This window comes from Cuculus canorus, chromosome 10, assembly GCF_017976375.1.
Source record: "Cuculus canorus isolate bCucCan1 chromosome 10, bCucCan1.pri, whole genome shotgun sequence".
NCBI lineage: Eukaryota > Metazoa > Chordata > Aves > Cuculiformes > Cuculidae > Cuculus > Cuculus canorus.
Window position 1 is genome coordinate 1,297,636 of NC_071410.1, and position 13,805 is coordinate 1,311,440.

Genomic DNA, 13,805 nt, shown 5'->3' on the forward strand with positions numbered 1-13,805 from the left:
GGGGCAGCAGAGCCACGGCCACGGCTGGCGCTGCCCGGGATGGGTGGGATCCCCGGGATGGTTGGGGCAGATGGGGTGGGCCCCATCTCCTTTCTCTCCCACTATTCCCAGGAGCAGATGTTCCCATTCCACACCACCCTGCGCTAACGTCGAAGTTGGGAAGTCCTTCCCTGATGTGCTCAAAAGGACTTTTGTAGCGACCGACTGCAAACACCTGCCAGGCTGGGTGACACGCAAAGGGCACCGGGCTGGTATCGGACCCGCTGGAGGCAAAGGTGAGGGGCTCAGAGCGAGCCAGGAGGTGCTGCAGCGAGAGCCTCTTGCAGACATGTGTAGGAGTTGGCCCAGTGGATGAGCGAGTGCCCGGTGACATCAGCTGTCACAGCAAGGCTGTCTGCACTCAGGCCACCCTGGAGTTCAGCTCGTCCCGGTGCGATGGAGAACGACTGCTGCTGGTAGGGCTGAAAGCAGCAACGCTGCTGCAATAGGGCAAAGGGTAATGGTTTTAAACTGAAACAGGAGAGATTGAGACTAGAAATAAGGAAGAACTTTTTTACAATGAATGTGGTGAAACCCTGGCACAGGCTGCCCAGAGTGGAGACGCTCCACCCCTGGAAACGTTCAAGGCCAGGTTGGATGGGGCTCTGAGTGAGCTGGTTGAGTTGAAGGTGTCCCTGTTCACTGCAGGAGGTTGGACTGGATGGGCTTTAAAGGTCCCTGCCAACTCAACCATTGCATGATTCTAACACAGCCCGCTGCCTGGCCGGAGCTGGGCACGAGTGAGATAAGCCATGCCCCAACCAAGTGTACCCAGGAACGTGGGGAAAGGGAACTCGGAGGGGGGCGGGGGGGAAAGGATGTCTCTGTGATCAGAAACACAGCTTATCAGAGGCTGTGGCTACTGGCAGGCATTCAGGCTGGTGGGGAGGATTCTCCCATCAAGTCAGCTGTTTGGATCCCCTCTCCTTCCCCAGCAGCCTCAGGACCCGATATGGCCAAGGAGGGCTTCTTCATCTCTAACCATCAAAGCAAACAAAAGGGAAATGAGTAGCCACCAGTGCCAGCAGGTACCTCTCCTTACTAAGGCATTAACCTGGTGCAGCCATGGCTGAGGAGCAGATGTGAGGACCCTCACCCCAGGGCTCCTTTACTCCAGTGGGATGTGCTTCCCTGGGGTCGGTGCAGGGGCACGGGTCTATCAACCTGGCTGTGAGCTGCCTGCTGGATCCAATACGCCTGCACGGCCTCCCCCTCCCCAGCCCACTCTCCCACTCCCATAATCTTCAAAGCCAGCGACCTGGCAGTCATTCCGAAACCCGGGCAGAGCCTCCATGCCACAGCTTGGCATGCAGCTCAAAGGCTCAATTAGCAACATCTGCTTCTGTGGGCTGTAAAACCCTCTGCCTGCTCCCTTCCCTTGCTCTGAAAGCTCACAGCTGGGAGCAGCATGGGGCTGCAGCCAGACTGGGCCAGGGGAGCTCCGCTGGGCAGCTGCCCCACCAGTGCGGTGTGCCATCCTGTGCTGCCTTTGCCACCGCTCTCCTTGGATCCCCCCTCACCGCTTGGATCCAGGGCCTGGCCATAGCTGAGGTGGGAGAGAGAGAGAGAGAGAGAGTGAGTGCTGTGTGCACCTGGCAGGGTGACATGGGTGCATACAGTCCGGTGTGACCATCCCTCCCGCCACTGCATCGCACCGGCCCTGGGGTCTCCTCAAGGTGCTGTGTCTGGGGATGCATGTGCCTTTGTGCCTTTGACAGTGGCTTGGAGCTTGGGGTCCTCCTCCTCATCCCTCCTGCTGATGCCTGGGCTCCCTCCTTTTGTGGTTAATAATTTGCCTTTCCCAGCAAAGGACCAAGACGCCATGGAAACCCATCATGGAGAGCCCTCCACAAAAACCAGGCCAAGCCTTGCCAGCAGTGGCATGCGGTAAGAAAATGCAGGTGGTGACTTCCTCTCTGGCTTGTCCCCACCTGAGGGTCTGCCTGGTTGGCCAGCGTGCTGATCAGCATCAGGTAATGGTGGAAATTCTCCAAATCCCCAAAAGTGTCGGTGCTCCTGTCAGGAAGCTGCCTGAGCGGTGGAGCAAAGACTGGTCCAGAGCTGCCCCTTCCACCTGAGGAGCTGAGACCCGGTCCATGCATAGAATCATAGAATCATGGAATGGTTTGGGTTGGAGGGGGCCTCAAAGCTCATCCAGTTTCACCCTCTGCAATAGCAGGGACACCACCCATTGGATCAGGGGCTCCAAGCCCCATCCAACCCGGCCTTGAACACCTCCAGGGATGGGGCAGCCACCACTGCTCTGGGCAACCTGGGCCAGGGCCTCCCCACCCTCACAGAAAAACATTTCTCCCTAAGATCTCATATTGATCTCCCCTCTCTCAGCTGTAAAACCATCCCCCTTCGTCCTATCCCTGCACTCCCTGATCCAGAGCCCCCCCCCGCCAGCTTTCCTGGAGCCCCTTTCAGCACCGAAAGCTGCTCTAAGGTCTCCCTGGAGCCTTCTCTTCTCTAAGCTGAACAACCCCAACTCTTACACCGAGCAGAAATACTTGGTAAGAAAAACATCAATAAACCCTATTGCCCTTTGAATAGCAGCAGCAGCAGTAAACAGAGAAACCCAAGGAAGGCTGAGCAAACAACCGTGTTCTCTCATGAAGGGCCATGTGTAAAGTGCTGGTTTTGCAATGCAAGAGCAGCGAGTGGGAGGAGCAGTTCATGTTTTCCCAGCAAGGGGAAACTCTTATGCGTGGGAATAACGCTGCGCCCTGGAAACGGAGCCCTCCACCAAGGAGGGCAGTGTTTGTGCAGCCTCATCTTAGCTGGGTGATGCTGAGCAGGGCCCAGGCTCTGTGGTGGAGAACTGCTCCCAACGGGCGTGAGTGCGATGAGCTCCCATCGAAGCCCTGCTTGAACACACGGAGAAGCTGAGGCTGGGGCCGAGCTCAGCCGCACAGCACGTACACGCCGGCGTGGGCTCCCCGGGAAGCCCTTACCACGCTCTCCCTGCTGCCCGTCCTTCTGGTTGCATTCAGCTCAAAAGCACCTGTGAGAGGACCAGGGCAGGGGCAAGAAGAAAGTGGATTCTTGGGGCTTAGGAAAAGCTGAAATAGGATGGGAATTGTGGGGCTCCACAGCGATAATCAGGAAAAGGCTTGAAAGAGGCTTAAAGAGCTGCTCCTTACTGAAGAGAGGAGGAAGAGAAGATCCCCTCTGCTAACAACTAGCACCCAAAGCGCTGGGCTTATCTGGGAGGCAGATAGCCTTTAGCAGGGGCTGCTCAGCCCACTGCTGGGATGTGGGACATCCCATCCTTTCCTGTGCTGAGCCTCCCAGCACCGGCATGCAAAAATGAGAAGGGAAGGAGCTGCCTCCAGCAGCCACGGCCAAAGGATGGCAGGGCTCGGTGCCAGAGACATGATGGGGTCTGCAAGGGTTTGAGGGGGTCTCCTCTGGTCCTGTTAGCTCTTGTCAGGCCCGACAAAACACTGTGCTGCCAACCTCCTGCCGGCAGCGCTCTTCCCTGAGCACTGCTGGAGCATCAAACCTAAAGCCCTCTGGGCTGAAAGAGTCATACTTCATGCTTGGGAGGGGAAAGCTCCAAGGAAACACAGCCTGTCACCTGTGTGAAACGCTGGACTGGAGGCTGCTGCTGCTTGGCACAGTTTAGGGAGCTGACATCCCTGCCCGCATGCCCAGAGCTGGTACCAAGTATGCTCAGACTGCTCGAATTTTCCCTGTGTGCCTGGTACCTCGGTTTCCCATCACAAAGCAGGAGGCTCAGCTCTGCTGGGGTGCTCTCTTCCCAGCAGCAAGGAGCTGCTGCGGTCACAGCCTTGTGCTCCCCAGCCACGCGTTGCTCACGCCTCAGTGAGCTCTGCCTGCACAGTGTGGTCACTGGAGTTGCTCACGCGCTGTACAGGAGACAGCGAGGCCGTTGTGTCCGGGGTGTCAGAGCCTCTTCACGGCAAACACAGCGGGAGCACGGTCAGTATCCATTTCCAGAGTGGTGGCTCCAGCGGCCCAACCCTAGGTATGATGCCACATGCATGAGGTAGGCACTGGCAGTTCCAGGAAACAAACCCCACCAGAAGAATCCTAGCTATTCCAGCATCTCCTCCCAGCTGTGCTGGAAGGGAGAGAAGGAATGAGGTGGAAAAGCTGGAGGGAAGCTGCCTCCTGAGCTCTGCCTTGTGCTCCAGGAGCTGCAGGTGTCTGTGCCACAGCTCAGAGAAGTTGTGTCTCCAGCCTGGGATGCAGCTTTCCTTATATCACTTTCAGTGATGTTCGACATTTGTTCGTTCCGGCTGTAAAACCTCTCCTGGCTCGACACCAGGTATTTTTCTCGCCTCAGCTGGAGCAGAGCAAACTGTTGCAGTGTCTGCAGCTCAGACACATTGGCCTTCGTGATTAACACGCTCTTTGCTCCGGGCGTGCTGCACAGCGGGAGAGGTGGGAGTTCAACTCATTTTACGGCCGCTGAGATGCCACACAGAGGCGGCTTCGCTGTCGGGGGAGAGGTCAGTGGCCCGTGCTGTGCTGTGCAGGGTCTGTGTTCAGAGGGGGGTGGCTTTACACAGCAGTTGGGGCCCAGCTGGTGGCCGTAGCAGAGCAGATTCTCATCTTCTGGGCATTTGGGATGATGGGAGCAGTGGGCAGGAAGATTTTTGCTCCTTGTGCTGATGTTAGAGCAGCGCCCTGAGCACCAGCTGAGCCGGCAGCCTGGCTGTGCGCGCATAGACTCCTTTCCCCACAGGTCAAGGTGACAAAAGGAAGAAGGACAAAGCCTCCAGTGACTTTCCCGGTGCCCGCAGGATCCCACCCGGGCCAGCCAGAGGGAGACGACCAGCTCCGTTGCTGAAGCGCTGACGGCAGAGCTGAGCAGCGTGAAGGAGCTGGTTCACTTTGGGACACAGCTGGGTGAAAACCCCAGAAATAGGAACACTGGAGACAATTCCCACACAGCCAGGTTAGTGCCCGAGGGTGAGGGTGGCGTCTGGTGTGGGGAAGGCTCTGCCCGCTGCTCTGCCCATGGCAGGAGCTCGTGTAGCAGGGCTATGTTTGGTTTGCGCTCCCAGTGAGCTCAAGGTCTCTTGGACACCCTCCTGGGGAGCAGTCGAGTTTGGGACACCAAGAAGAGGCATTCCCTGGAATTCTTTGTTCCCTGGTTTCTTCTTTGTTTTGATGCCTATTCAGAAGTCACTCCTGGTGATCTTTGGGGCTCCTCTCAGGGTGAGCAGTGCCCGGGGATGCCCAACGTCCATCTGCCACGGGAGAACTCGTTTTACGCCCCTGAGAGCCCCTTGTTTGGCGGACACCCCACGGCTCCTCTCTGCGCAGGGTCGCGGCGCGCTGCCCGCTGCCACCTCGGGGCTGCCCCGGTGCCGCTCCGCGGTGGGGCGGGGCACGGACGGGACGAGTCCCAGCCAAGCGCGGGGCTCACAGGTAGGGACGGAGCTCCCGGGAGGCGGGGTCAGGGCACCGGTGGGGGTCGGGGCTCCCGAGGGGATTAGGAACGGGACACTTGGGGGGCCGGGCAGGGGTCCCCACCCCGAGCCCCTCCCGGGCGGCGCTGCCCGCGCCCCGGTGGCGGCGGGAGGAGCTGTCCTTCAGCACCACGGCACCTGCCGCGCCGGCGGGGAGCGGGCACCGGGGGGACCGGAGCGGGGAACGGGGACCGGAGCGGGGGTGGGCGGCAGTGAACGGGGACCGAGAGGGAATTTCGGCCGGGAACGTGAAATGGGCACGGGGCGTGTGCCAGTGAACGGGTACCAGGCGTGAAGCTGGGCAGGGAACGGGCACCGGAGGGGGGAGGCGAGAGGTGAACGGGCAAATTGGGGGGGGCAGTGAATGAGTACCGGGGAGGAAACTGTTCAGGGAATGGGCACCGGGGGGAGAGGCGGTGTGGCCGGGCAGGGAATAGGTACCGGGAGGCAGCTGGGAGGGGTGGGAGCACCGGGGAGCGGGGAGCGGGCACCGGCGGGGATGCGGGACAGTAAATGGGTGCTGGGGGGGACGAGAGTGAACGGGCACTGGGGTGTGCGGTAAAGGGGTGCCGGGGGGGGAGAAGACAGTGAATGGACACCGGGGGGGGCGGGGGGAGGAGGGTGTTGGCAGTGAATGGATGGGGAGGGGGGGAGAAGGCAGTGAACGGGCATCGGGGGGGGCGGGGGCCGCGTGCACCGGCGGGGGAGGGAGGTGGCAGTCAATGGATGGGGGGGAGAAGGCAGTGAATGGGCACGGGAGGGGGGGGGGAAGTGAACGGGCACCGGCGGGGGAGGAGGGAAGAAGACAGTGAATGGGCACCGGGGGGGGCATGCGTGCACCGGCAGGGGAGGGGGTGGCAATCAATGGATGGAGAGGGAGGGAGTAGGCGGCGAACGAGCCCCGGCGGGAGGGGGGTCGGCAGCGAATGGATGGGGGGGAGAAGGCGGTGAATGGCCCCGGCGGGGGAAGGGGGGAGGAGGAGGCAGTGAACGGGCTCCGGCGGGCGGGGGGCGGCGGTCGATGGATGGCGGGCGGAAGGCAGTGAGCGGCCCCGGCGGGGGGCGGCAGCGGCGCGGTGCGGGGCCGGCGGCAGCGCTCGGTCCCGGCGGTGCCCGGTGCGCGCAGGCGCAGGGCTGCGCGGCTCCTCAAGGTGTTGGCGGCGCGGCCGAAGATGGCGACAGAGTGAGGGCGATGGGGCCGGGCGGGGGGCACGGCACGGCCCGCGGGCTGCCGCAGCCGCCGGGCAAGCGGAAAGCGCCCTGAGCGGGGGGGTGGGGGAGGGAATGCGCGGCGGGGCCATGGCGGGGCGGCGGCGGGCGAGCGGCGGGGGCAGGTGACGGCGGCACCGGCGGGCGACGGCGGGGGCAGGTGGCGGCGGATGCTCGGCGGGGACGGGCGGCTCGGCGGATGCCGGCGGCGGCGGCGGCGGCGGCGGAGGCTCGGCGGCCCCGGGCGGCGGCGGCGGCGGCGGCTCGGCGGGTGACGGGTCCCGCGCCCCCCGCAGCATGATCCGCGGCGCCTGGATGTACCCCCGCGGGGGCGCCGCCGGCGGGGCCGTGTGCTGCGCCCCGCGCCGCAGCGACAAGCCGGTGGCCGACCCGGAGCGGGCGCAGAAATGGCGCCTCTCGCTGGCCTCCCTCCTCTTCTTCACCGTGCTCCTCTCCGACCATCTGTGGCTCTGCGCCGGGGCCAAGCTGCGAGCCCGCGAGCGGAGCGGGGCCGGCCGGGCGAGGGGCCGCTCGCCGCGGGCTCTGCTGGCCGCCGAGCCGGCGGGGGGCAGCTGCGAAGCCCTGCTGGGCAACCTCAGCCGGGCCGGGGGCCACTGCCCCCCCCCCCGCGGCGACCTGGACTCGGCGTGCGCCCGGCTGCACGCCCTGCAGCGCCCGCCGCTCCGCGCGCCGCCCCCCGCCGCCAGGAGCACCCTGCTGCAGGCGCACTTCAGGAACTTCAACCTCTCCTTTTGTGATACTTACACGATCTGGGACCTGCTGCGGGAGATGGGCGGCCCGGACGGCCTGGACTGCAGCCTGGACACCCTGGTGCTGGAGCTGGTGGCGGCCGGGGACGCCTGCAGCACCTGCGTCCAAGCGTACCAGCGCCTGGACCAGCACGCGCAGGAGAAGTACGAGGAGTTCGACCTCCTCCTGGAGAAGTACTTGCAGTCGGAGGAGTACTCGGTCAGATCCTGCTTGACGGACTGCAAGGTAGGAGGGGGGCAGCCGGGGGTCCCGCCTGGGTTGTCCTGCTGAGCCTCGGGGGTCTCGGCTGCACGCGGGGGCTGTGGTCCTGCTGCCCAAAAACTGGGGATCCCAGCTGTGCAAGGGGCTGCGGTCCTGCTGCCTCAAAACTGGGGGTCCTGGCTGTGCAAGGGGCTGTGGTTCTCCTGCCTCAAAACTGGGGCTCCCGGCTGTGCAAGGGGCTGTGGTTCTCCTGCCCCAAAACTGGGGGTCCCGGCTGTGCAAGGGGCTGTGGTTCTCCTGCCCAAAAACTGGGGGTCCAGGCTGTGCAAGGGACTGTGGTTCTCCTGCCCAAAAACTGGGGATCCCGGCTGTGCAAGGGACTGTGGTTCTCCTGCCCAAAAACTGGGGGTCCCGGCTGTGCGAGGGGCTGTGGTCTGTCTGTAGGAGAGGCTGTGGTTCTCCTGCCCTAAAACTGGGGGTCCTGGCTGTACAAGGGGCTGTGGTCCTCCTGCTCAAAAACTGGGGGTCCTGGCTGCAGGCAGGGGTCCCACTCCTTCCTTCCTGCATGCCTCCGCACAGGCTGGTGGTTGCATGAGGGGCTGTGGTTCCTTCTGCCCAAAAACTGAGGGTCCAGGCTGCAGGAGGGAGTCCCACTCTGGTAGTCTTGACTGCAGGAGGGGGCTGTGGTCCTCCTGCCCAAAAAAGCGGTGGTCCAGGCTGCAGGAGGTTGTCCCACTCCCTCCCGCCCACATGCCTGCCCATAGCCTGGGGGACCCGGCTGCAGGAGGGGCTGTGGTTCCTGCCCACAAACGGGGGGGGGGGGGGTCCTGCCTGCAGGAGGGGATCCCACTCGCTCCTGTGCACACGCCAGTCTGCGGGCTGGGGGTCTCCCCGTGCCCCAGAGCCCCAGCCTGGTGGTGCTGGTGGGATGGGTTGAGACCCCTTGGGGAAGCCAAAGGGGGTGGTGGGAGCAAGAGAGCAGAGCAGGGCTTGGCCTGAGCGTGCGTGTGCTCACACATCCCTCCAAACACATCCATGTGCAGGAGGGTACCGAACACCCTGCTCTTTCCCAGCCTCACCTGCACCCCATAGGACACATGCAGGAGTGCGAGGCCCCTCACCGCTGCCTCGGGCCTGCTGCCCAGACGTTGTTAAGCTGAGGTGTGTAGATGAGCGGTGACCTGAGATGAACCATGCTGCTGGAGCCCCTTCTCTGTATGCAGCAGCTTTTTTCCGACCCTTTTCCCCCACGGAGATGGTTGGGGTGCCAGGATGACCCCTTCCCTTGGCCTTCCCCCTGGTGTCGCTGACCATGCTCGGCCCTGGAGCACAGTTCATGTTCTGCAGCAAACAGGTTGGCTCTTCCAGTATCAATGACGCCTTAGCAGAGTGCCATCTCCTCTCTGTCCGATGCCACGGTCACAGCTCTGTCCGGAGCCTGGCGTGGTTCTGCTGGGCATTCCCCTCCTTTCTCATGGCACGCACAAGCCCCCAGTGCCGTGGCTCCAAGCTCCAGGGCTCCCCGCGTGTCCTCCCTCTGGATGTCGCCGGGCAGTGTGACCGGTCTCGATATTTAAACCTGCTTTCCCTTTCTCAGTCTCATGTCCTGGGAGAGAGGCAGCGGGGTGGGATACAGCATCATCCCAGAGGGATGGTGGCAGAGCATCCCTGGTGACAGGATGGGGTTTGACCACTGCTCTTCTGGGAGAGTTCTGAGGGATGCTTGGAGCTGCGGTGGCAGCTCGTTCCTGGGGAAGCGCTGGGGACACTGAGGTGATGTCTTTCATCAAGGGCACAACGGCGCGATCCTGGCCACCGCTCCCAGGCCCGTGTTTCTGTATCGCTTTTGTGAGGAGCCGGTTTTGGAAGGGAGCTAGTGGTGGCGTTCTGGGCGGGTGCCAGGCCAGGTAATTACAGCCTGCTTGCCCAAATTCCCCCTGGGCTTCCCACGGTACACAGCAGTCAGCCCGCACCGAGTGCTTTGGTCCTGCTCTCCGCTTCCATGGTGAGGGACAGGACTTAGCATTACTCGCTGTCGCGATGCTCCCGGGAGCCCAGCAGGGTCTTCCCATCCTGTGTCCGGGAGCATGTACAGACACCCTCGCTTCAGGGTGAGTGTCTGTCTCTGCCCGGTCCGACTTGGTTGTGTTCACTGGTGTAGAGACCTAGAGAGAAGCAAAGAGAGTCTGGAGGACAAGGGTTATGAGAGGTGGCTGAGGGAACTGGGGTTGTTTAGCCTGGGGAAAAGGAGGCTGAGGGGTCGCCTCATCGTTGTCTATAACTGCCTGAAAGGAGGTTGTAGGGAGGTGAGTGTTGATCTCTTCTCCCAAGTTACTTCTCCCAAGTAACAAGTGGTAGGAAATGGCTCCAGGTCACACCAGGGCAGGTTCAGATTAGACATCAGGGAAAAAACCCTTCACCGAAAGGGTTCTCAGGCTCTGAACGGCTGCCCAGGGAGGTGGTGGAGTCCCCATCCCTGGAGGTGTTTAAAAGATGAGCGGAGGAGGTGCTCAGGGATGTGGTTTGGTATTGGACAGTTATGATTGGACTCGATGGTCTCAAAGGCCTTTTCCAGCCAAGCGATTCCATGATTCTATTGAAGATGAGAAAATAATTATTGCCTTTGGGTCTTGGGCACAGAGATGCTCCCGGTGACTCTAAAGCTTCTAGGAACAGCGCTGTGCTTGGATGAGTCTTCATGAAGTGTCCCTGGGCTTCACATCCTCCGTGAGAGAGCAGGAGAGGGGCTTAGGAGACGCAGAGCTGAAGGCAGCAGCAGCAGGGCAGGTACCTCCTAATTTGCTCCGTTGTCACATCAGCGGCTCCATCCTTGGAGCCTCTGTGAGCACCAGCTTTGGAATTTCATGGGTGGCATTTGGGAAGCAGCAGGAAGGCGCAGGCAGCAGGGCCACCCGTGGGCTGTTCCCAGCGCAGGTGCCCAAGGCTGCACGCACCGACCTGAGCCCTCACAGCTCCCGCTTGTTTCTGCCTCTTGTGAAAATCAGGCCTCTTATTTAGGTGTTTCCATGTGTATTTGGGTGCCTCACTTCAGCCTCTTGCAGCCCCGCGTCTCACCCTTGCCCTCTCGGTGGCTGTTCTCTGTTTCTGAAGCCGAACTCCTCCAATGTGGTGGTGACCAGCAAGTTGAGGCCTGATTTTGAGTCCCCAGGACTTCAGCAGAGACTGCGGTTCCTCGTTGTATTGGGAAAATCTGGCTGGCGGGATTTTCAAAGCCACCTGGATTTGTCATTCCTATCCAGATGCCAAATAATACTGTGTTTTCTGATGTGACTTGCGGCTGCTTGTTGCTCGTGAATCCCCAGCAGAGAGCTGGTGACAACACATGAAAGCAAGCGACAGCAGAATAGGAGAGGAGTAGAGGAAAATAGAATAGCAGCATGAGAGGCTCCTGCAGAATCCTCGTGGTGGGATTCTGGCTGCAGAGAGCCCTGTAGCAGGGTAAACAAAGTTTAAATGCTATTTCTGGGGCTGGGTGAGCGTGCGGGGCAGGGGATGGGGCTCGCCGTGGGATGTTAGTGCTGCTTCCCCTTTGCATCCTTCCTATTCCGGAATAGCAGCTGGAAAAGCAAGGCAGAGAAACAAAGCAGCTCACCTGCACGCAGCCTCCCTCTGCGCAGCCATGTATTCCCCCTGTAATTCCATCCCCAAGGAGCAGAGCGGCTTGGTAAACACCACACACAGAGCTCTTTGGCTGAATCGCCCCAGTGGCTTTGGCTCTGTCGCATCTGCTTTAAAACAACACAAGTGGCACCAGAGGAGCCGATTCCTCCTTAGGGCAACAGGTCTGACCCCGAGTTAAGAACTCGGACACTGCAGAGCGTTGCAGGTTGGGTTCAGGAGATGCACAAGTCTCATCATTCCCTATTAATAAATCATCCTGATTTATTTTTGGGGTGCTCTACTCATGGGGAAAGGCAGGTGGTGCCGGGGGGGGGGGGGGGGGGCGCGAGCAGCACCCTGAGTATCCAAACCCTCAGCTCAGGGAGGGCTGAGCCAAAATCTCTCTGGGAGCTGGGAATGCCACGAAATGGTGGGGTCTCTAATTGAGCCGCTTTGATTACTCATGGCTGTAATACTCTCCTAGGCCTTTTTATTTGCTGCTTAGAAAGAATTCCCGGGCAGATCCCACTTTCTGCTTGTGTTGTTGTTCCCATGCAGCACCATCAGCTCCCAAATCACACCCTGAAAATGTTTTAGATATTACTCCTACAGCTCACACCAAAAATCCCCACGGCTGAGAGTCAGCAACTCGTGAAAATCTGTTTCTCGGGTTTATTGTTTGTTGCCTTTTCCATTAGTTGGGGTTTGGTGGAGGCTGGATCTCCGGCCCCGTGCCAGCAGGTTCCCCGGCTCCCTGCGAACAGGAGAGGGGGAGGATGATGTGGGTCTGCAAGGCCCATCCATCTTCTGGAACACCTTCTGCCTCTTGCTGTGAAGAAGATTGGAGCGCCAGCTGCTGGGGTCCTGGTGCTTGGTAGTGGTGATGTGCATCAAAGAGGTGGAAGATACTTGTGGTTTTCTCTAAGAGGGAAAACTCATTAAACGGGCCCGGGAGCAGCTGCCTGCCGCCTCCATCTCCCCTCTTCCCACGTGGCTTGTGCCCTTTGTCGCTGCAGGACGCGATGGACTTGGTGCGCTGCGCAGTCTTGGTGACACATTGGTACCATCCTGCATCCTTCAGAAGGGCTCAAGGAGGTCATGACTGGGGGATGTGGATGTTGCGGCTGAGCTTCCGTTGTGAAATGTGGGACATTGGGAGCCCTTGCAGCACGTGAGCCGTCGGCTCAGGCTTTGCAGGGCATAGTGCAGGAAGAAATCCCTGTCCCTCCAAAGGGATGCCCTGTGGGATGCTGATGGCTGGTTTGTGCCTTTTTTCCATCTTTCTGAACAGGGGAAAGAGCTGCGTTGCTCCAGCTCAGCTGCCACCAGACGAGAGGTTTGATTCTGTAGAGGCAGAGCACTGTTTGTTCTGTCTCCCTCTCTGACAGCTGCTGCCGAGAGCTCGCCGAAAAGTGCACACTCCCACCGCTACCAGGGCAAATCAAGATCTATGGGACAAAGCCTACTGAATTAAAGACTCATTAGGTTGCAAGAAACAAAGCTGTGGAGAGGGAAGGCCTGACAGCCGGGAGCTGCAGAGCTGGGGCTGGTAACAGCGCTGGTGGGGAGGCGAGGCTGGACAGGACCTGTAGCATCTCAAATTATATTAGATTACCAGGGCTTCTCTGTGCCTGGGGCTGTTGAATCCCGCTGCGGCCATGGCCAGATCTGCTTCTGCATTTCTGGTTTCCCTCTTACCCACCAGAGAGGCCCATCTGAGGGAGCCTGGCGGGGCAGGATTTCACTCCTGAGGGTTTCACAACGTGTTGGTGTTTCCCTGCTGTGGGTGCACGGGCGATGTGGTGAGCGGGGGAGGCTGGTCCTCGCTGTGAGGTGCCGCAGCATCGCGCCTGGCACAGCTCTTACGGAGCGGCTGGAGAGCAGGTCTGGGGTGCCTGGGTTCAGCACACTGTTTGCTTGCTCTTGTTTAGCCAGGAACAGCATCAGCGATCCGCGTCTCTGCTCAGCGTCTCTCCCTGTGGAGCATCTTCTGAAAACTACGCATGCTGGGACCAGGAGCTTTGGGAAGGCGACATCCCAGGGGGGACCCCAGGCTGGAGATGCCTCTTGGTGGAACTAAAGCAGCCTTTTAGCTTCGTAAAGGCAGTTATGGTTGAGTTTTCTGGGCTTATCCTAAAGGCTGCTCAGCCTGGTGGCTCCGAGTCAGGATGGAGACCCGTGCACAGAAGGCAGGTCCCTTGAGACCCACAGGAAAAGGGTTTTCACCAAAATCTTGCCTTTTTTAACTAAAAATGTGGGGTTATAGTAATATCATGGCTTCCAGGGAATCCTTTGATGGATGTCTTTGGAATTGCATCCTGGGCCCAGTCCCCTCTCGCGGTATCCGTGGGTTGGGGAGTGCTGCACCAGGAGGGGAGAGGCTGCTCCCAAGCCCTGGTGTCGGCACCTGGAGCTCTTCCTCAGGAACAAGCCTGGCTGGTGAGGTGGGGCTTCACTGGCATTTCATGATGTAAAAAAGCTACCAGAGTCATTCCAGTGGATCAGCGCAGCCCGTAA

At 60.5% G+C, this 13,805-nt stretch overlaps 2 protein-coding genes across 3 annotated transcripts in view; both read left to right on the forward strand.

The window, feature by feature from the left end:
- The window catches only part of ARR3 (arrestin 3), a 349,343-nt gene that overhangs the window by 160,057 nt on the left and 175,481 nt on the right, over positions 1–13,805 (forward strand). The window lies entirely within an intron of this gene.
- Positions 6,867–13,805, forward strand: part of NALF2 (NALCN channel auxiliary factor 2) — a 28,006-nt gene continuing 21,067 nt past the window's right edge. Inside the window, exon 1 of one of the 2 annotated variants that reach the window (XM_054076016.1) lies at positions 6,867–7,691. In XM_054076016.1, coding sequence (XP_053931991.1) covers positions 6,993–7,691 — 699 coding nt within the window. In that variant the 5' untranslated portion in view covers positions 6,867–6,992. The remainder of the gene's footprint in view (positions 7,692–13,805) is intronic. The other variant, XM_009555312.2, reaches the window with a different exon arrangement.